At 33.4% G+C, this 21,988-nt stretch overlaps 1 protein-coding gene across 8 annotated transcripts in view; it reads right to left on the bottom strand.

The window, feature by feature from the left end:
- LOC106062362 (uncharacterized) overlaps positions 1-21,988 on the bottom strand; it is a 55,409-nt gene that overhangs the window by 25,880 nt on the left and 7,541 nt on the right. For 5 of the 8 annotated variants that reach the window (XR_008775373.1, XM_056014392.1, XM_056014394.1 and 2 more), the window contains exons 2-12: positions 17,900-18,150; positions 15,980-16,145; positions 14,665-14,708; positions 13,770-13,800; positions 7,451-7,587; positions 6,635-6,706; positions 4,508-4,633; positions 3,326-3,425; positions 2,485-2,642; positions 2,184-2,301; positions 671-717 (exon numbers count right to left, since the gene is read on the bottom strand). Coding sequence is in view for 7 of the 8 variants with exons in the window: in XM_056014392.1 (XP_055870367.1) it covers positions 671-717; positions 2,184-2,301; positions 2,485-2,642; positions 3,326-3,425; positions 4,508-4,633; positions 6,635-6,706; positions 7,451-7,587; positions 13,770-13,800; positions 14,665-14,708; positions 15,980-16,145; positions 17,900-18,097 (1,197 nt within the window). In the remaining variant the exon portion in view is untranslated. Of the gene's footprint in view, positions 1-670; positions 718-2,183; positions 2,302-2,484; positions 2,643-3,325; positions 3,426-4,507; positions 4,634-6,634; positions 6,707-7,450; positions 7,588-10,228; positions 10,333-12,918; positions 12,990-13,769; positions 13,803-14,664; positions 14,709-15,979; positions 16,146-17,899; positions 18,151-20,987; positions 21,418-21,988 lie in introns of those variants that run through there. The other 3 variants (XM_056014393.1, XM_056014397.1, XM_056014396.1) reach the window with 3 other exon arrangements.

The raw sequence follows: 21,988 nt of genomic DNA, 5'->3' as shown, positions 1-21,988 counted from the left end.
GACGTGTAATAAGATTGATAGCAATAAACAAACCTAAGACTTCTGGGAATTGGAACGACTTCAAGTAGCTCTACTTGAGCTCCTGCACAATAAACAAACTCAAGACTTCATTGGAATAGCGTATATATATATATATATATATATATATATATATATATATATATATATATATATATATATATATATATATATATATATATATATATGGAACAGACACAAAATAGAGCAGTGAGATTCATAACAAACGAATATTCACATTTGACTAGAGTAACACCTTTAGTAAAATCACTAAATTTAGAAAGCCTTCAGGACAGAAGACTCAAAAGTAAAGTAGCAATCATACATAAAACACTGAACCATAATCTTCAAATACAAAAACAAAATTTAATAAAATACTCTGAAAGACACAAAGATAGAGGCACATTCCTCGTCCCATATGCTAGGACAAATTTGTACAAATACTCTTTCTTCCCTAGTGCTATTAGAGCATGGAATGGGTTGCCTGAGCTAGCCAGGAACACCAGTGACTTGGCAGAATTTAAGTCATTGGTTAATATGCATGACGAAATGCATGACGCGTAGGACGTAATCATCTTTTTTTTTAAGTAACGTCTGTATTATATAAGATAAGAAGATAAGAAATACATATATGTATGTATGCATACGTCACCTGTAGTCTTTTGATGCCCTCCGTTTCTGTTGTTTCCTGATTTTTCTCTTGTTTATAGATCAGAAAGAAAAATGTTGAAAATATTTTTTTATTCATCAAAATAATAAATTTGGCTTTTAAAAAACAATATTAAATTAAAATTAATAATAATCTTTATTATTATTGGGCAAGCTATAAGACACCTCATTTCAAGGTTATAGACTTTCGTGTGTGGGGCAGGGGGGAGAAATGCAAATTTGTTTAAAGAATAAATTTAAAAATATACAATATAACTAAAGTAAAAATGGCTACATAACAAATAAAAGTGTACTTTTAAATAATGCTTTTTAAACTATAAAGGTAACAATTGGTGCCTAGTAAAAGCAAAGATATAACATTAATCTTTTTTCGTTAAAAAATAATTCAAGAAATAGTTTTAAATCTATTGTTACAAAACATTTAGGGAGAATACCACTAGTAGATAATTAGAGCTGAACTTCAAGAGGACTAAATGTTTTTCGCGAGCTGAAAACGAGGATGACTGAACCGAGGTGCCCTACAGATAGTGCTGCCTGTCGTTCGGACATATCGATGGTCCCGGATTCAAATCCTGCCCGCTCCCGTCCCCCCTCGTCCTGCGGGAGGTTTGGACTAGGCAGTAAACTATCTTCAGCTTATGTCAAACATGTTTACAAAATCAAATCAGACAGCATCTTTCTCTCAATAGCGTATAATAAAGCAGCTGGCAGAAAATAGTTTCTGAAAGAGACATATTGGATAGCTCACAAGAATGTCATGGTACACACAAGTGAGACTCAACTTCAGGCACAGTAGATGAAAAGTCCAATAAAGTAGACCTCATCTTCCCCCAAAGCCCCTCACACGGACAACGACTTTATGTGCTTTATACAAGTCGAAATATGCAGGTTTTAGCTGAGCGTGCATGGTCATCTGAAATTCTGCACCTATTCTTAATCTTAGTAATCGAAAACCTAGATATATACAAACTGAATACTGAAGATGCATTTAATAAAACTAAAAATAATGCTGGTAAAACTGATGTGATTTAAATTAATAACAAAATACTACTGAAAAAAAAGTAACCATTTGTAACAGAAAAAAAAAGGTTATGCAGGTCAGAAGAAGAAAACAGGAGATGTTTGAGGAAATATTATAACCAGCCGACCCGCGTCGTAGCAAATGCATCTTCTCCCCCCCCCCTATTTTTTTTAACCTCGCTCTCTGGCATCGCAAAAGTTGCGTGGGGTAACTCTAGTTATATTTCCATGACTTTTCCACTGTGATGTTCCGCATGGTTGGGTTACGAAGATAATTATATGTATGGATTTTATAAAGCCCTCTGTAGTCTTATTCAACATATCATATGTGGTTCATATACTGATCTTTTTAATTAAATGTGGCCAATATACCAGTATAATAACTTTAGTGTAAATAGAATCTTTAAAAAGAGTACCCCTTTTATATGAAACTAAAGCTATGAAGTAAAATATTTCTCAATTATTAAGACTCTTACCTTCAGCCTGAAAAAAGTCTAGTGTAGATTGGATGCTCACAAAAGCAACATAACACTTGGAACTACCTATTTCTTTGATAATACAGTACAGCTTTTTCAGAACTGACATGTCCTTCATCTGTATTTAGAAAAAGTATATTTTATACAACAATTAGGTGGACAAAAAAAAACAACAGATTTGTTTAATCTCTGATACCCGATCTCAATATTTATTTATATTTTGTTTTATAAAAGAAATCAAATACAAATATTCAAACACACACAAAATACAAAATGTTTACATGTATAATTAAAGTTATACCTTTTTTTTTATTTTTTCAAAAGTTGCTAATTTTTCTAAACCTTCTAAATAAGCTAAGATTTGAATTTCGACTTTACTGTTCACTACGCTGTAAGTGGCGTAGAATCTTAAGTGTGAAAGTAGACTTTGTAGCATGTCATCAAGGTTTAGTGTCATTTCTGTTTGAAATAATTACTAGGTTAGAATACACAAACTAAAAAACTTTGTTTTTTTTTATGTTAACTAAATGAAACAAAAATATCATAAAACAAGAAAAATTTTACAAAAATTATTTTTTTAAAGAAGAAATCTTATACTTAGTGTCATTTATCAATTTGTTAGGATCAGCCATGTAATTTAATTTGAAATGGATCTAGACAAACAGCAATAAAACTGTGCGCTATTTCGTGCTATTAGCCTTCTCAATATGATCCTATCACTTGTGTAGACCAATCTTGGAGAAAAAAAAGGGTGGGGTGGGATGAAAGAAAGGGATATACGGATGAATTTTACCGCAATTGCTTTTTTAAAAGCATTTATTTAAAAAAAAAAGGGGGGGGGGAGCGATATGAATACTAACTGCCTCCTCTGGCGGACACGCTGGCAACTCTGCTATTAGGGTACTTAGGAATAGATCAGTTTGTATAGTTGCATAGTGTTCATTACAATTTAGAGCGGAGATCTATAAAGAGGACTAACTCAGTTTATACCACTACTTCGCTCAAGTAAAGCATCTTTCCCTTGTTTGAGAAACCAAACAAAAGAATTAATTATCAATATTATATAACGTGTACTACCAGATAGACAGACAAACAGACAGAGTGAGTTTGACATAATCTTTGTAAAAAAAAAAATCTATTACCTTTTAAAAACTTGAAGAAATCATTCTGTACGTAAGCTGATAGAAGCAATGAGAGATCGTGGACAAGAGTATCTTGATCGACCAATGTCTTTTTTAGTATCTATGGGTTAAAATATTAGAAAATTTAAATAAAAATGATTACTGAAATCTAATTTCAGTATTGTTAGTATCTGCATTTTCTATAATTTATTTATAATATTTTATAATCTATTTTAGTTTATTAAATGCTATTGCTGTTTGGATGACTCATTTTTGATCTCCTGTGACCAGTGTATCGAAGACAAGACAGAATGTTAATGTGGAGGACTTCTAATCATTACGAGAAGAGCGATGTGCTTCTTTCATATTTCGCTTATTCGACAATGTCGACCCTGGGAAGGTACTGGGCTTTATCCGGGAGGTGGGGTTATCTAAGAAGATCTGATTTATAAATTTGTGAACATGTGCTATTTACATTAGATTTTTACCAAATTATTAAATTTTTTACTACCTTTACTATTTTAAATGTGAATAGACCTTGATTTTAATGATTTAACTGTATAGAATTTAGAGAGAGTAGTCCTTAAGGGACTGCAGGCACGACATGGCCTAAATTGTGCCGATGTGCCTCAAATCAAAATCAAATCAAATCAAATCATATCTAGCTTTTGTGCTACTGAGAGATAATTAAGAGAAGACCGTCAAAAAACTTGGTAATATTTTAATTATTGTATCTATAAACCTATATTGTTATCCACTTTAAATAGGGAAAAAAAATAAATTAGATTTTTAAAATTTATTACAAGTAGATATGGTTTATATGTTTACAATCTAACTTTGTTGTGTTTTTTTTATGTACTATTGTAACTCTGATTTTTAGCTCTGTAATGCGCACCAACGTCTCGTTTTGTGAAAGGTGCACTGCTAAGAATTAGCCTAGAGATATATGTTGACATTAGACAAGATAACGGAGTTCCTTGCAAGTCTAAAAATCATAAAGACGCTGTGCTCAAGGCGGACGTTGTTTTATGTGTTTGTTATGTCCTCCTGTTAATAAACATCTGTGTTCGTGGAGTTGCCTTCTTTAAATTGTCAATCTATAGCAATTCAAACAGGAAAGACAGACAAACGGACAGACAGACCACAAAAAACTTTAAAGCCCCTTTCCCTTTTCGGGGGCCTCCAATTAATACAATATATTACCTGTTCAAATTTGATATTTAATAGACTGTTTTCCCTCAAATCAATATTTCTCACAACTGAAGATAAAATCAGAACAATATCCCTTTTTATATCTGCGCGAGCCATTTTTATTTCTTTGTTAGTCTCCTGTAAAAGAACATTTAGAAATATATTTTCAAAGCATAATATTAAAATATTATGTATATATAATAGAGAGAATCTAAATGCAATACAGGAAAGATACGTCAATAAGAATCAGACAGAAAAGGCAACAATACAGAACCATAAATGGGATAAGACTTAAATAAACCCCATAGGGAAAGCCACTCTAATGACAAGAAATGAGAGAACAATGCAAACATTTAAGATATTATATATAGTGATACAAGAGAATCATTTTGCAAGTAGATGTTAGGCATGATCGTAATCAAGAGACCCCAAGAAGACTCGGGCCCCAAAAACTTCCTATAGAAGAAAAGCTATACGGAGAACAGCTTGATCTAATATAATGGTCATCATTTTTTTTCTTTCATATCGTAATGCAGTTAATTAATATTGTTATTAAATTATTGAATATTAAATTGTTATAATCTTTCATATTTTAAATGAAATTATATATTTAATATGTATATTGACAATATTTCACACAAAAAAAATGAGCTAATGATATTCTTGTATCTCATACAATCTAAATGTATGATTCCTTCTGTTTCGGAAGACAATAAAAGCGCACAGATAAGTCACTGGTTTTGGTTTCGTCTTGAGACAGGGCAGAATCTGGAGTGACTAATCAAGCCAATTCTTAAGAGGCATATACTGTCACAGTTCGTTTGCATCTATTTTATGGCAAGCTGAAAAGGCAGCTTTCTTTTTCTTTCTCTCGAGTAAGGCAGCTTAGTTTCTTTTGCTCTCAACAGGGTTTGTACCAGCCCAAACAGTCTGTCACTATGCTGTCCAGTCTTGGGCTTTTTCCTCCCACATACTTTTCTTGATGCCTGTGGCTGCAGACATCTTTGTAGGTTATTCTTGGGCGGCCCTTGGGACTTAATCATTCTGCAAGCTCAGCATATAGGATGACTTTTGGAATTCTTCTATCTGGCATGCAGACGACATGTACGAGCCAGTGTAGTCTTCTCTGTGTCAGCATATTGGACAGTTTCAAAACTTCCCGGTTGGAGATATGATCCTTCTAGGAGATGCAAATTATGCGTCACAGGTTTTGTAAATGAAAGGTATTTAATCTATTTTTGACACGTATTTTGTGCAGCTCTCAGTGCCATAAAGAAGTGTGCTCACAACACAGGCTTTGTAGATTAGGATTTTGGAAACCATAGTCAGTAAGGCCTTTTCCAAGACGCGCTTGGAGAGTTTACCATTTCTGCAGCTTTTCCTATTCTTTTTGTCATCTCAGTGTCTAAATGCAGGTTCCTGGCTATTGGTGATCTCAAGTAAATGAATTCCTGCACTACCATAAGCGTGCTATTTTCAATATGTGTCACGGGTATTTCTGCGAAGTCTTGTGCCAGAATTTCGGTCTTAGAGGGGCTTATTGTAAGACTAAACTCTTGACAAGCATCTGCCTTATCATTCAAAACAAAAACCATTTTAATCCTTCAATTATATCTTTGTAAAATACCACTGACTCATGTATTGATCAAGAAATCTCTTAAACTGTCGTACGAATTCGCATGACATTTTCGTACACAGGTTCCGTTTACTTCTTAGGAGTTTGATATTTCTTTTTATTTAGAGAACAAAATAAAAAAAAGTAGTAATGGGAACGGGGATGTGGTATTCTTTGGGGGTCTTCGGAAAGTACACTTTGTGTCGTGAGACCTGAAAATAAGCCTATCATTTTAATTATTCAATAATTTAAAAAAAAACAAAAAAAAAAAAACATGGTTTAGTCAGTCTTAGGGTATCGATATTGCCAGATCTCTGAGTAAATGTAAAGTTCCTGCAAATTTATTAAAAGATGATCTAAGCTTTCCTTATATTTTACGCAAATCAAATAATGGTTACACTAATTTTGGAAGTACGATCTTCTGAGAATAACACATCTCTACATTTCCATAGCAATGATTGGAACAGTGTAACTATTCAACTCAGAAGCGAACAGGTGTCTTAACAGAAGAATATTAAACTTACTTGGTCTTGGTGGAACTCGGGTGAGGCTAGGACGTTTTCTATTGCATTTAGTATGTCTTTGTCTGTGAGTTCCTGATTAAAAGATATATTTTTTTGTGATTGTGTAATTGACATTAAATTAATAATTAATGTATGTTTAGCTTTGAAATCTTGAAATAAAAAAAAAATATTAATACTTGCATATTTTTATAAAATAATATTATTGGTCGAGGCATCTTTTTATCAAAGAAATTTCAGTTTATGGCAAGGTGTAGTAAACATATATATAAATATAAATAAATAAATATATATATATATATACATTTGTCGCTGAGATCTTGAGTGGATTAAAATGGTAACCGGCCTCATGTCCCTTCAGTTATAGAGAAGTTTCTATGTAAGAAATATTTACTTTACTAAGAGCACCTACTCTGTTTTATGGAGGCGTCTTTTTATTTACAGATAATGAATAGTATCTTGTGACCGAGCGTCGCTCGATTTAAGTAAAGTTGATAGTTATCCAAACTCATTTTGTAAACATTTTCGTAATGATGAAATTAGGCGACATGGAAGCGACTTCTAGCCGTAAGGATTGCTTACATGTTCTGTTAATTGCAGCTTTGGCGTAAAAAATGTGCCATTTATTGGCTTTAAAGAAAGTTTTTGCAGTGTTACTTCTCAAATGACTTACTCACCTATCAGAAATTCTCCAACTGGCCAGGGCATAGGCAGTGGGTAGAGCTAGTATTATACTAGTAAATTTCTTAAATTGATTATTGGCAAAATATTGGTAGCGTTTTAATTACTAAAAAATTATTTTTTTTTTAGATAACATACCTGGCTTATAAGTGTAGTAGAAAATATCAAATGTGTTAGAATGTCAAACGTAATTTGTTTGATTTTCATCAAAATTCTCCTGCTGTTGGGGCTGAAGTCTTGCTCTATACACATAGTGCACAACTGCAGTAGTTTGCCTTAAAATATAAAATATATATATATATATATTTAATAGTTCGACAACAAAGATGTTATTATTAAAAATATTTAATTTCGATTTCATTTTCAAAAGGGAAACATAAACAGTTTAGTAAAATAAAATATTAATAAATCGTAAGCTTTAAGTGACTTATAATTGATAATTGCAATACGTTCATTATTATTGCTTCGGGAAACAAAATTAACAAACTGTTTTAAAATAGCATAAACATGTATAGACGTAGGATATTATTAAGGGTACTGGCTTGTATAATTATATCTATTTCATTTTCTTCTTGGTTGAATAATTGTGTTCGCATTTCTTTGCTCATCTTCAGAGACATGTCTAAATCAGTAATTATCGCCGTCAAAATTCACGTGTAAATGGAATGATTGCTAGATAAGCTAGCCATATTCTCTTATATCGTGTTTACACAATATAAGAATAGTTATGACAGTAATGTAATAAAGTTATATTAAAATAACAATTCGAAAGCAGGATTAAATTTCTGATAAAAGGTAGAATTAATTGTATGAATACACGGAGATTTTTCAGTACATTTAGGGATCTAGAATTTAAGAGCTCAGCTAATGTTTCAACATTGGGCCTGGAATAATAATATATTTTTATTAAACATATTCCCTATAATTTAAAATGCTCAAACACATCAGCATATAATGTAAGGCTTCAACTATTTCAACAATAAATGGAGCTTTCTTTATAATCTTTTAAATTTCATAATTCATCGTATGGCGGTGGCCTAGTTCTACTGGGAATCAGGTATTTCTACTTCTAATCTTTAAAATAAGTAAAGTTTCTTAAAATGGTAGTTTCTTTAAAGGTGGACAACCTTTTCAAGCAAGTTTACTTTTATTAAGAGAGTATTGCTTCCCTTTTTAACTATTTTGATTTATTGTTGAAATATGTAGTGTACTTTGATCTATTATTCTACCGTGGCCTCACTTACTAGGGAAATTTTGCTGTCAACCCATTCTGGGGACACCTACATGAATCCCATACCTATATTCTCTAATTATAATTTGACATGCAATGACCTTTTTTGACATTGAGAACTGATAATCTTTAGGCAAAAAAATAGACCATATTTTAGAAATTCTTATACATTTGCCAGTAGATAGTTTAATAAAAAAAGTAATCATTCTTTTCATTACTTATTTACAAGTTTCTTATAAAATCATGTCAATTTTGGGTTTTTCAGATTAACTTAAGGAACTTTTAAAAAAAAAACTTAGTCGTATGTGTTCAAACAGATCACATTTTTCCCAGTCCCCATAATTCACATCATTAAGAAACGATTGGAAGTACGGTTTGATAAAAAAAATTCAACTTGGCCGCTTGTGTGGTCTGTCTGTCAGTTCATCCAGTTTAGTTCTCATAAGTTAGAAAAGAAAAAGGAAATCGGACATCGTGATATTTTAGACCTTTCAAAATTATGATACAATGGCTACTTTCTTTTTTTTTCTTTTGCAAAAGTGTTTTGTGTGTTGATTGCAACACGTGTTTAAGGAAATTTGGCCCTTGCTCCTCTGAAGGTAGCTCTTGATATGCAGATAGTTAGGGTTGTTGATTTCTCAGGGGTTGAGAGTCTTGATATTGCAGTAAAGTATGTTACTGCTGTAGATTAATTAGAATTTTCTTCTTTTGTGAGGATTCATTTGCTGTTCAACTTCGGGGTACGTTGAGTATCTCACCTCATCATCAAGTGTCTAAGTGCCCTCAGTGTTATTCATTTATCAGGTTTTAGACAAGTATTTTTGCCAAGGTTGTCTAGCCTCCTTTAAGTCTTACTATCAACACATGTCTTTTTTCTATTTATCTCCTTGTGGACATGATCCCTTATTACAAAAGGTATGCCTGCAAGTTTCTTGGCATATTTTCTAATCTCTTCTTTTTTTCTAAAGTGGCTAAATTAGGTCTAATGTAGCTTTTCATGTATTTCTCTAAGCCATAATTATTTCTAGGTGCACTTGCACCATTCTATATATCGTTCTAACTATTTATATTCATTTTCTATTTTCTGCTTGAACTGGTCGTGGTCTAGGGTGATTCTGGAGGCCCGACTGTTGACGCTGGAACTTTGGTGGCTTTAGCCCTGTCGCGATGTAGGTGTTTGTCTATATAATTAACATATAAAACTAAACACCGGAATATAGTTAGAAACACGTAGGCGTATAACTTTATTTACACACAATATAGAATCTTCCAAATAAAACGTTTACATACAGGTACATCAACAACTGGTGACTAAACTCAGATCTCTAATGACTATGAACGTTAGATTTTGCTATAGTTTTCTCGTACAATTTTAGGAACTAGCAGAAGCGGGAAATGCGACCGTCCGCTCTACAAAACACACGCTCACTGTCCGTTCGTTTCCAGAGCAAAATCCCTCCCACGTGGACTACACCGCAACACAGTGGTTAAGTCCCCTTGCATCATCAGTGACGCATAACCTCAGTGGTGACGTCTACATGCATCATTGGAGATACAAAGCCGTGGCTCTGACCAGGTGTTCTGCTACACACAAACAAACGGGTGTGGGCTCACAGCGGTTTGTGACACTTTCATTATTTTTCTTTCTCTCTCTTTCATTCTCTATCTACCTATAAATTTATTACCTGGTAATTTATTCCTCATTATAACTTCTTCAAAACTGTATGTATTATGTATGTACAGTTTTACGATATTTAAAAGCTGCAATAATGTATGTATGTATGTATGTATGTATGTATGTATGTATGTATGTATGTATGTATGTATGTATGCATGCATGTATGTATGTATGTATGTATGTATGTATGTATGTATGTATCTATCTATCTATCTATCTATCTATCTATCTATCTATCATCTATTTATCTCTATCTATCTATCTATCTATCTATCTATCTATCTATCTATCTATCTATCTATCTGTCTGTCTGTCTGACTGTCTGACTGTCTATCTATCTATCTATCTATCTATCTATCTATCTATCTATCTATCTATCTATATATATATATATATATATATATATATATATATATATATATATATATATATATATATATCAATCTCTCACTCTATCTATATGTCGCTTTCTCTCTCTCTGTATATCTATAAGATTAATTAGAATTTTCTTCTTTTGTGAGGATTCATTTGCTGTTCAACTTAAAAAGTTATTTTTTTTAAAGTTATTTTTTTTTTAAATTATATAAAATATTGTCCTTATATTTACAAACTATAATGAAGAAAATGTTGTGGCATGGTTGATTTTAAATTGTATATATTGTTTTGGTAATTGCATAAATATTTTTTGAATCTTTTGGATAAATTTTGTTTCTATTTATGACGTTTTGACATTGGCCAATATATAAGCTCCTTTGACACAGAAGACTACGTTTTCTCGGACATGTTACCCGCATGCCAGAAGGAATAATTCCTTAAGACATCCTTTATGCTGAGCTTGCAGTGTGAGTCAAATCAAAGGGCCGTCAAAGGCTAACCTACAAGGATGTCTGCAAACCAGACATAAGAACTGCATGAATCAAAAAAAGTTTCTGGGATGAAATAGCCTAAGAATAGACAGCATTTGAGACAGTATGTACTGTTACAAACCTCGCCGAGAGCCAAAGGGAAGAAAAAGAAAGCTGCCTTATCAGCTATCCATAAAACAGTTGCATACAAATGCACTAACTATAACAATCTTTGTCGCTTCTAAATAGGTTTGATTAGTCACACTAGATCAGGGGTCGGCAACCTGCGGCTCGCGAGCCACATGCGGCTCTTTGGATGTTAAGCTGCGGCTCTTTAGTTCCATACTCAAATATTATTTATTTTATCGGAAAAAAAATGAATCGATTAACTAAGATCAGGCACCGATTCTATCTCTCAGCCTCTTGTACTTGCTTTTCACCGCACCCTCTTCCAATGTCTTCAAATGTAACATATTTGCGGTGGAAGATATTCAACCTTCTTCTTCCTTATCAATAATATAGATAAGTCTTGTGACATTAAAGACACGGCACAAGTTGGCTTTCTGTCAGGTATATGTCTTCCCAAAAATTGCTAGCGCACTCGTGACAAACTAGAGGAGGAGATATAGCGAATGTCGAGCAAAAATGCCTTGAAGACAATAAGATCTATTTAAATAAACTAATTTCAATAGCAACTGATGGAGCCAGAAGTATGCCAGGAAACAATAAAGGAGAATCTGCGAGTCTCCACGCATGTCTTATAACAAGAAGTGCTTGTCAAAAGCACTCTACCAACGTCAGTTTAAAGAATTCTTAAACTAAATGGAGACTCAGTATTCCGACCTTCTTCTTCCCAATAAAGTGCAATGGCTTTCTACATGTATGGTGTTGAAACTTCCAGCTTTGTGCTTGAATGAAATAAATACATTCCTACTTCTGTGAGGTATTAATCACCCAGAATTAGAGAACGACTAATGGTTGCAATAATGTTACTTTATGATGGATATATTAGCAAACGTAAAGGAGATGAATCTAAAACTACAAGAAAATGAAAACCCAGCCGATGTTTTGATAGAAGAGCGGTGGCTGAGCTTGGCTTCAGAACCGAGGTCCCGAGTTTGAATCTTAGCGAAGACTGGGATTTTTAATCACTGGATATTTTTTGGCGCTTCTAAATCCACCCAGCTCTAATGGGTACCTGACATTAGTTGGGGAAAGTAAAGGCGGTTGGTCGTGGTGCTGGCCACATGACATCCTTGATAACCGTGGGCCACAGAAAGAGATGACCTTTATATCATCTGCCCTATAGATCGCAAGATCTGAAAGGGAAGCTTTATTTTACTTATTCATAGCGGTAAATGACTTTCCACTTTCTAAAGCAGTATCGCGATAAAACCAGTGCAACTGTTGACAGGAATTACTTTAGCACAGTTATTTAAACAAATACAGATGAATTTGCTGAGAAATTTGAACATTTTAAAACCAACAAATCCATTCTAGCATTCATAGTAAATCTCCTCAACACAAATAGTAACGAAATCCACATTGAGCCATTTGGAATTGCTACTGGACTTTAAAAAGTAAAGCTTTCTGGAGTGGAGAATTTTCATATTTGAAAAGCAAGTTTGAAAAGTTGGAGGTCCAGAATTGTAAGTTTTGGCTCTTCCGACTCAAAAGGTTGCCGACCCCTGCACTAGATATTTCCCAGTCTCAAGAAGAAAATAAAACGAGTATCCCATTATGACGCATCCATTTCCTTCCGAGACAGAAGGCGCCATATACATATACACTTTAGCATTTCTAAACGATTTTAAATCATGTTAAATATAAGTACAATAACTTATATACATACGTGATATTTTTCAAGCATTTGATTTTTTTCATGATTACTAGTGCTAGTTACACTAGATGCACCCACAGATACTTAAAAAGAAATAAAATTACAATTAATAATTTTTAAGATGTTGATATTTGGGCTTCTATCTAAAGCAGCGGTTCTCAACCTTTTATGCTAGTCGATCCCTTTTTACCCCCCCCCCCAAACTCTTTTGCGACCCATCCCCCCTCTCACACACACATGCAGCAATAGAAGAATAGACAATAACAATCCATATTTTCGATGGCCTTAGGCGACCCCTGACAAATCGTCAATCGACCCCCAAGGAATCGCCATCCACAGGTTGAGAACCACTGATCTAACGTAAGACTACAATGGCTCATCTTCAGCAGTGGACGAGATTACAACCTCGGCATTGACTTTAGTCGAATCTTTGTCTCTTACACAAATATAAATTAATGTTATTAAAATAACGAATAAGTTAATTACTAAAAAAGACAATAATAATTTTTCAGTAAGTGTTAAATAATAATAATAATTATTATTATTATAATTTTGCATGCATTGTTGGAAACCGCATCACCATCACAGTTCTATCTACGCAAACTTTCATTATCGTTCCTTTTGTAAATCCCTGCATAGCCACAAGATTTGGTTAAAAAAAAGTGTGTTGTCCTTTTTTTCTTTTGGAAGGATCACATGCTAAAAACACGCTCGAATGTCATGGTAGTGTTTAATTTACTACACCTTATTACTCCTGCCAGAGTTGTCACCGCAGTTATAACGATACACAAAAAAATACACACAAAAGGTGTCTAATAAAATGGTTAAACGTGAACTCTATGTAGAAATCCTAGAAACATTACCTGCTGATGAACTGACTGTAGAATATTGAAACTGAAAAGTAAATTGGAAGTTGTATTCGATAAATAAGTACTTTCTTTTGAGATCATTAATTTCCTTTTTATAATAGGTTGGAATTTGAAAATATAAAGGTGAACACCTTCGAAGGCAGGAAAAAAAATACATGTTCATAATGAACAACAAGAAAAACATTAAAAATTCTTTTAAAAAACAAAACAAGACAAAAACAAAAGCTTTATTAACTGTATATGTATCGATTAGTTTTTAATCATCCAGGTAATTAAATATGTAATAGATCTAGACGCGCAATTTCATGCTTTTAGCTTTCTCAAATCGCTTTGATTCTATGACGTGTCTGGACCAGTTGGGCAAAAAAAGGAAGGGGGAGAGAAATAATGGACTATTTGGGTGAATGTTACTATAATCGCTTTCTAAATTCATTAAAAAAAAATGGTTCTCTCAGTGCTCAAACCTCCTCGAGGGGACTAATTCAACTTATACCATCACATTTGTCAAGTACTATTTCTTTCTATTGTTTGATACCAAAGATAATAATTGATTATCAATAGTTAATTAACTAACTGGTTATTTTTATATTGATTCTTGTGTTGTCAGGTACAAGTAATAACAGCGCAAAATTTCAGCTTGATCTGAGTTTTTCTTGTGGGAGAAATAACGTGTACAAACTTTTCACCAGACAAACAGAGTCAGTTGATATAAGCTTTGTAAAAAAACTTGAATTCACTTATAAAAACTTATTGGATGCCTTGCTAAACCTATCTTCAATCACTATTTAGTAATCTAAATAACTGAAAGAAATATTCAAAGCTAGGGAGACAGAGGTATGACCTATATATATTTGGATGTTTCAATCTTGTTCTAATAATGAATACTTACCTTTTGATTCTCCAGCTCTCTTTCCAATTCTTTTCGTAGAAAATCTTTTAAAAAAGTATAGTAATTTATAATAAAATATACATTATAATTATAATGCTGGATAAAAAAGCTAGCATCACACAGCAGTTACACCTATTAATTGTTCACCTGCTCTATAACGTTTATTTTACACGGACCACGGATCTTTCCTTTTCAGAATGTATAATAATATTACAGGCATGAAAAAGGCCCCCAAAGAACACGCTTCTTCAGACGGTGGCTAGTCATTTCATTCCCGGTATTTTTATTTCCAGTCATTTCATCTTTGGTCCTTTGATCCCCGGTCATCTCATCTGCGGTCATGTTCTTTTATGGTGTTTATAGTGTCCACAATCTCCTCTTTATTCTTGTGGAGAAATCTAATAATACATATTAATAAGTAGATATATTGCAAATCTGAGTGTGTAGACTACTTTACTGATTTAGGACATGGTAATATTTCCCTGTCTAAACGCATGACGTAACTATCAAAGGCCAAGTTGTGGTAGAAGTAGTAAAAATAGTTTTGAGAGATAGCGGTTCTAATTATGTACCATGCCGCTGATCATCATAAATGAAAGGAAATATTGTGAAAAGTAATTATTGAAATTAAACGATTTCTAAAATAAAGTAATTTAACATGTTCATTCTTAGATCAAGTAATTAACATTAGTTAGTTTTAAAAATAAAATAATTTCTTGCACCTCTAGCAATGTTGTGAACAGACTTGCCGAAATTCGAAATAGCCGCCAGTTGGTATGTTGGTTGGTCAATGAAAAGTGATAAGACACAGTTTGCGATTTGGCTTTCGGACGTACGTACGTACATAGCGCTACTAAATTATTATTACTCGTGATATAAAGCGCGTCTAATGCAGATGGAGTAGCTTGTAATAAAAAAAGGTTTCAATAAACATTTGGCCCAAATATTTAAGCTGGGCTTGGATACTTATATTCCATTATAAAAGGTGAATTTAAAATCTCTGTATAGTATTTACATAGTTTGGCGGTAAGTGTTCGGAATAAGTTGTCTTGTAGATCCTAATGTTTTTTTATTAGTGATTTATTTATTCATTTATTTTTCGTAATGCGAAATAATTCCTGCAAACAGATATATGTTACTAGGTCAAGTTAAAAAAACAACAACAACAACATTATTCCATTTCAGTGTCATGTTTGGTAACCTGACCCCAGTGCAGCAGTACACATTCAAATACCACTTCCCTCCCTCCTCCCCCGTCAAAGCGAAGACGTTAACTCGTAAGGCAAACATAGAAGCATGTATAAACACTACCTACCTCCTATGTCTTCCATCTGTTGTGCAACGTGACCTTGATTGACGTCCTTGTCTCTGAGACATTGAAGCAGACACGGAAACCAGTCATTATAGGTCACAAGCCTGTTTAACAATTCTTCGTTGGCTTCAATGTTTCCTTTGTACTCAGCTTTTCGTTTCACTATTTCCTTTGGTTGTTTAAAATATTAGAAAAACTACTATTGAAAGTTTTGAAAATTGTCATAAGTTACAAATTAGTACGTATCTTTCATAACCAGAAAGAAAAAATGCATAGCACAGTAAACGCATGAAACGTATCAATACAATATGGCATTTCAGTTTTTAGATACGCTGTTGTTAAAATACGTTATGTTTATGTAATTGACCTCATTCACCAATCGTAAACAAATAACATTTAGCCACGTGATAATATTGATAAAACAATGAAAATTACGTATCACGTGACAGCCTTTATGGATTGCGTAATTTGTATAGAAGATATAAAGAACCAAGTGGCAAAATATTGTTTGTTTACGATTGGTGAATGAGGTCCATTAATAACTTCTTCAGTACGTTATGGAGGTGCGGTGACAGAGAGGTTAAGCTCTTGGCTTCCGAACATAGGTGCCTGGGTTCCAATGCCAGTAAAGACAGGGATTATAAATTTCGGGATTTGTAGGGCTGTTAGTCGTTGTGCTAGCCACATGACTGGGGAACTTAACTTTTTTTTAGTACGTTCGTTGTACTTACTATTGAAGCTCTCTTTAGGTTAATGCTTTTATTTTTTCTTCCATTGATTTATTTTTATTATGGACGTTTCCGTCAAGGTGTGAAAATATGAGATTAAAAATGTTGCCAGCCCCTTGTTTTAAAGCCACACAAATATATAATGTTGACACTGAATCTATTCAAAATGTTACAAGCAGGACCTTGTGCATTGGTTTTGAGTTACCTTTAGATATTATAATATTTTTGTTAAATATTTTTTTTTATGAAAGGAGTAATGTTTTGTTTGTTGAAAGTTTGTATAAAATTTAAAATTCAAGGCTGAAAAAAATTGAGTCCTGCCTTTTTACATTTATTTCTTAACAAATATTAGAAATATTATCCGAAATGGTGATTTCTATAAGTTTTTGTGAAAACACAAATTCTGTTTCTATTCTAGTACGTTACACGTTAAAAAAGATGACAAATTCACACATCTTGTTTTCCTGTAGTATCAATTATTTCTATTCTTTTCTAAAATAATGTTGTAATGACTTTCTGAATGTAAATGCAGGCAACAAGCATCCAATGGATGGGTAAACGTTTACAGTTCTCTCATCTCTTATAATCTGCAACACATTATCTAAATGCTAAAATTGTGTCAAAACCTTCACATTATATCTTAGACACGTTAAAATTCACATCCTACACTTTCCGTTTCTCCGTCCCCCCCCCCCCCCCCCATTTACAAGGTTACGGTTCACCGCTTTCAATTTTTCCGGGTTCTAATATTGGTTATCACTGGGATTTTTAATTCCGGGATCTTTCAGCGCCTCTGAGTCCACCCAGCTCTAATGGGTACCTGACATAAGTTGGGGAAAAGAAAAGGCAGTTGGTCTTTGTACTGGCCACATGACACCATAATTAACTGTAGGCCACAGAAACAGATGCCCTTTACATCATCTGCCCTCTAGATCACAAGGTCTGAAATGTGAACTTTACTTTTTTTTTTTTTTTAACTATTTCTAATTTGTGTAAATTTTAGTTGAGAAAAAAATCAATACCTAACAAAATGTTAGTAGCAGTAGCAGCTTAAGTCCCAAATGTAATAAACTATTTATACATATCTCAGTGCATATTACGTTATTATTACAGAAATAAAAGTGTGCTATTTAAGAATCATGACAATTTTATAATATAGGGACATTTAATGATATTCGATAACCAGTAAACTTACAATATCTTTGTCCACCAACACTTTTTGGCTGTACTTCTTGAACACGCTCACGATGTTCTCAGCACGTACAAATGATATAAATAGATCGGAGATGGCATCCTTTAACAATTTGTTGAACTGGACTTGAAAATTATTGCACGTGATGGCTGCTTCCTTGCCTCCAGCAGTTGTTCGCTTCATTGGTTTTCCATCATCCATGTTTCAGTATTGTTTTTTTTTTTTAGTTCTCTCGTTTTCTGGTACATTGGCTTCTAAAGGTGAAAAAAAAAACTTTTTTTTATTTATAAACATTATTTTTTTAATCGACTTTTTATGCAGCAAGTTTGTATGGTTCATTTTTTCGTCTGAGACTACGTGGCAGAAAATAAATTTCCAGAAAATTGTAAATAATCAGGCATTTTTATTAGCGGCCCCTATAAGACTAAAAGACGCAATAGCTTTTGTAGATTGTACCGGTTCCCGGTCATTTCATCCCCTGGTCATTTCATCCCCTGGTCATTTCATCCCCTGGTCACTTCATCCCCCGGTCACTTCATCCCTTGGTCATTGTACCTGTACCGACTGTCCTTCTGTAATTTTTAATTAACTATTCTTAAATAAAAGTATTGGCTAGTGCTGCCTGCTTCTTTATTTGACTTAATTTAATCTGCCATTTTTTTTAATAGAATGAATAGTACACTATATTGCAATAAAGAATTTCAATTTGGACATTTCCTTTTTTTTAACAAAATTTTCATCAGCTCGCTCCGTCTGTCTGGGTGGAATATTGTACACGCTATATCTCCCACTTCTTTATCTAGGATCAAGTCGAAACTATTTTCAGTTATTTATTTTTGATGAAAACACACACTTTAATTAAAAAAAAAAAAAGTTAATCAATTATTAATTTGTTTTGCGTAGAAACGTACTTAATAACGTTGAGATGAGCATTGACCATAGGTCATTCGCTACTAATTGTATAGACTTTTTAGACTTCTATTTCATAAGTACTTGAATAGCTCAGTGGATAACGCTTCGGCCATCAATGATGGCGTCAATTTTGTACAGCGCTTTCCCAGCAACCTTGTAAAATGGAATGTAACTTTTGCCTCTTTAATACTATGTTTAGAAAAAATCTTTCATAGTATACAAAGATATTATCTTCAAAACTCAATTTGGGAAAACAAAACAATATGGACGAGCTTCAATAAACGTTTAACTAGTACATTTGGATTCTATGCATATTATAAAATTTAAGCATGTCTCTAATTTTTTTTTTTTTTCATTACATTCTCAAAGCTCTTTTGTCAGGGTTCACTTTATGTTTGTCTGGACTTGGTTCATGTGGCTCGATGGAGAGGGGGGGGGGGTTTCCTTGGCTTGACAATGGTTATATACTTAGGAACAATTACTACTAGATATTGTTAACTCCAACGCCAGAACTCCCAGAATATGACAATGATACTTTAATACTTAATAATCCAATACAGCACAAATAATGACATAAGCGTCAATGTATATTTAATACACACAACACCAGTCCAGGAATATAATACAACTGACTACCAATTTCACTCTATAATCCCAGGTTTTAAATTCACATTCAAAACCATCACGTGTATACTGTTCACATTCATGCCGGGGGGGGGGGGATAAACAAAGGGATATAACTCTTTCATACTTAAAAATTACAAAGAAATAACACAATCACTCTCACCATACCTGTACCTGACACCTTTCAGACCCCCTATGTGAGCGCATAAAGCTCTACCCAAGATCCGCTAACCCCTAAGGTGGACCCGATCAAAATTCTTCTTGTTTAGGGGTGCCACTGGAATATTTTTGAGAAATATTGCCCTTAAGTAAGCATCCAGATAGCAGAGATAGGATAGGATCTAAGTTGGTTTCTCGAGATAGACACATATTCTGTAATAGTAGCGTAAACAAAAATATACGATTACTTTTCTATTGGGTGGACACGCAGTTCAAAGGGGATATTATGTTTCAACTGCCTAAGTAAGGTACAGTGCTATACATAGGCTAGAAAACATTGGATTTAGCTGTATGGTTACTAGTGTTAATCAAGATAACACTAATGCATATAAAAGTAGTAACATGGGCGTAGCCAGGAATTCATTTAGGATGGGGGTGTGGGATGTGTGTGAGAGGGGGAAGCACATACACACACAGACACACACACATACTGTACATGTATGTATTCAATGTTTATTACAGCAAGTCCTCTCGTTTATTTTTTCAGAGGTCTCTTGTACCCTAGGTTCTTCCTGGAATAATCATAAAACAAAACATACAATATACCCCTTGAGCGCTAGTTAGAGGATTTGGGGCAAAGTCTTAATTGTAATTTTTATTTTCTGGATTCCTAACTTAAAACATAAATGTAGTTATATATATATATATATATATATATATATATATATATATATATATATATATATATATATATATATATATATATATATATATATTAATCTTTATTATCCATAGGGAAATTTAAATTTCTCTTACGATTTGTACATTATAAATTGGTAATTGCATATTATTTGGAAACCCATTAGCTGCTTGGCGTTTTCAAGTTTGCACTAATGAAGATTTTTGGCTTTTTGGAGATGGCAGATTTAGAATTAGACTTAGGCCTAGATGTAGATCTAAAATATGGTCAGATCTGATACAAAGATCTATATTATTATCAATTTCTTTTAAATAATGAGATGCGTCGTCGAGAGGCTAAGTGCGCTTGAACTTGGCTTGGCTAGCTACCTATGAAGGGACCTCGAATTTCGACACCCGACTCGAGCAGAGTTGTGTTTACTGAACGCCTAAAGGCAGCACGTTAATTTTTTTTCCCAGATACCCCTCGCCCAACTTGTCCACAAATGAGATTGGACCATAGCACTCTGAGAATGCTATAACCATGAAAGTAGCGCTATATAAAAGCTATACTTTGTTTTAAATTTTACTATTGACGATTTTAACAAGAAAAAAGTTTCAATTTAAACAAACAGCAACTTTTGTCATTAGTTCTCTTTCATAAATAGATGTAGTTTACTCTTAAATCAATTAAACGAAAAGATCATTTACTCCCTACCTTTCGATAAAATACGTCCAATTTTGTATGTGCAAATGTAGCTCTTTATATCATGACGTGAAATGGTAACAATTAAATTTAATTTCAAGATTTACTACTCTGTTGCCGTTGACATTCATCCAATGAACCTTTTAAAAATATGACCCAATAAAACCTTTTCTCATTTAATGTGTTGCAAGTTAAACATGAGACGGGAGGAGGTGAATAGTGTGTCAGACATCGACGCTAAAACAATTCAATGATTAAGAAACTGAATCTAGAAATCTGTACATAGTATTTTGTTTCATGGGTGGCTGATAGATAGTCCCCCAAAAGGTTAGTTTCAGGTAACGACATTGTCAAAGGAAATCACGTTAGTTTTTTTTTCTATTTTGTGTATTTTTATGTGTGTGTGCGTGTGTGTATTTGATCTATTTTTAGAGGCCTATAAAGGGCAAAAGACACTATTATTTTTGTGTGTTCTGTCTGTTCGTCGTATGAGCTTTACGGGATATGTTCTACAACAAATTAAACTACGCATACCAAGAGTGCGATGACATTGAGGCCAATACGAGAAACTTTTTCGTATAACATTTTCATGGAGGACCTCAGAGCAGAAGACACCAGGTCTGACCAGGTGGGAGGAGGCTTCAAACATTGCCAGTTACAGATTTTTGTGGAGACAGCTTGCTGCCCAATGCACCGAACGGCACGAAAAATCTAAGTCTGTACGTCTGTCTGTTCAGATTTCAAAAACTAAAAATGTTATATAAAATTTGTTCACACAAAATTTTTTGAAGCTTACATATTTCTCGTGCAATGGCTACTTTTTGGTTTCTGAGGACGACCAATTTTAGTTTAAAAAATAATTTGATCAAACGATTTTCTGATAAAATTACATAATTTTTATATAAATCTTCCAGGGAGGTAAGTCTTTTATAAAGTCAGCCTTTTTCATTATTAATTATGGCTTCATTGATTAATAATTACATTGCGCATTACTAGGGGAAAAAAGCGAAATC

The sequence above is a fragment of the Biomphalaria glabrata genome, chromosome 16 (assembly GCF_947242115.1).
Source record: "Biomphalaria glabrata chromosome 16, xgBioGlab47.1, whole genome shotgun sequence".
Classification (NCBI taxonomy): Eukaryota; Metazoa; Mollusca; class Gastropoda; family Planorbidae; genus Biomphalaria; species Biomphalaria glabrata.
This window is presented reverse-complemented; position numbering and strand designations above follow the sequence as displayed.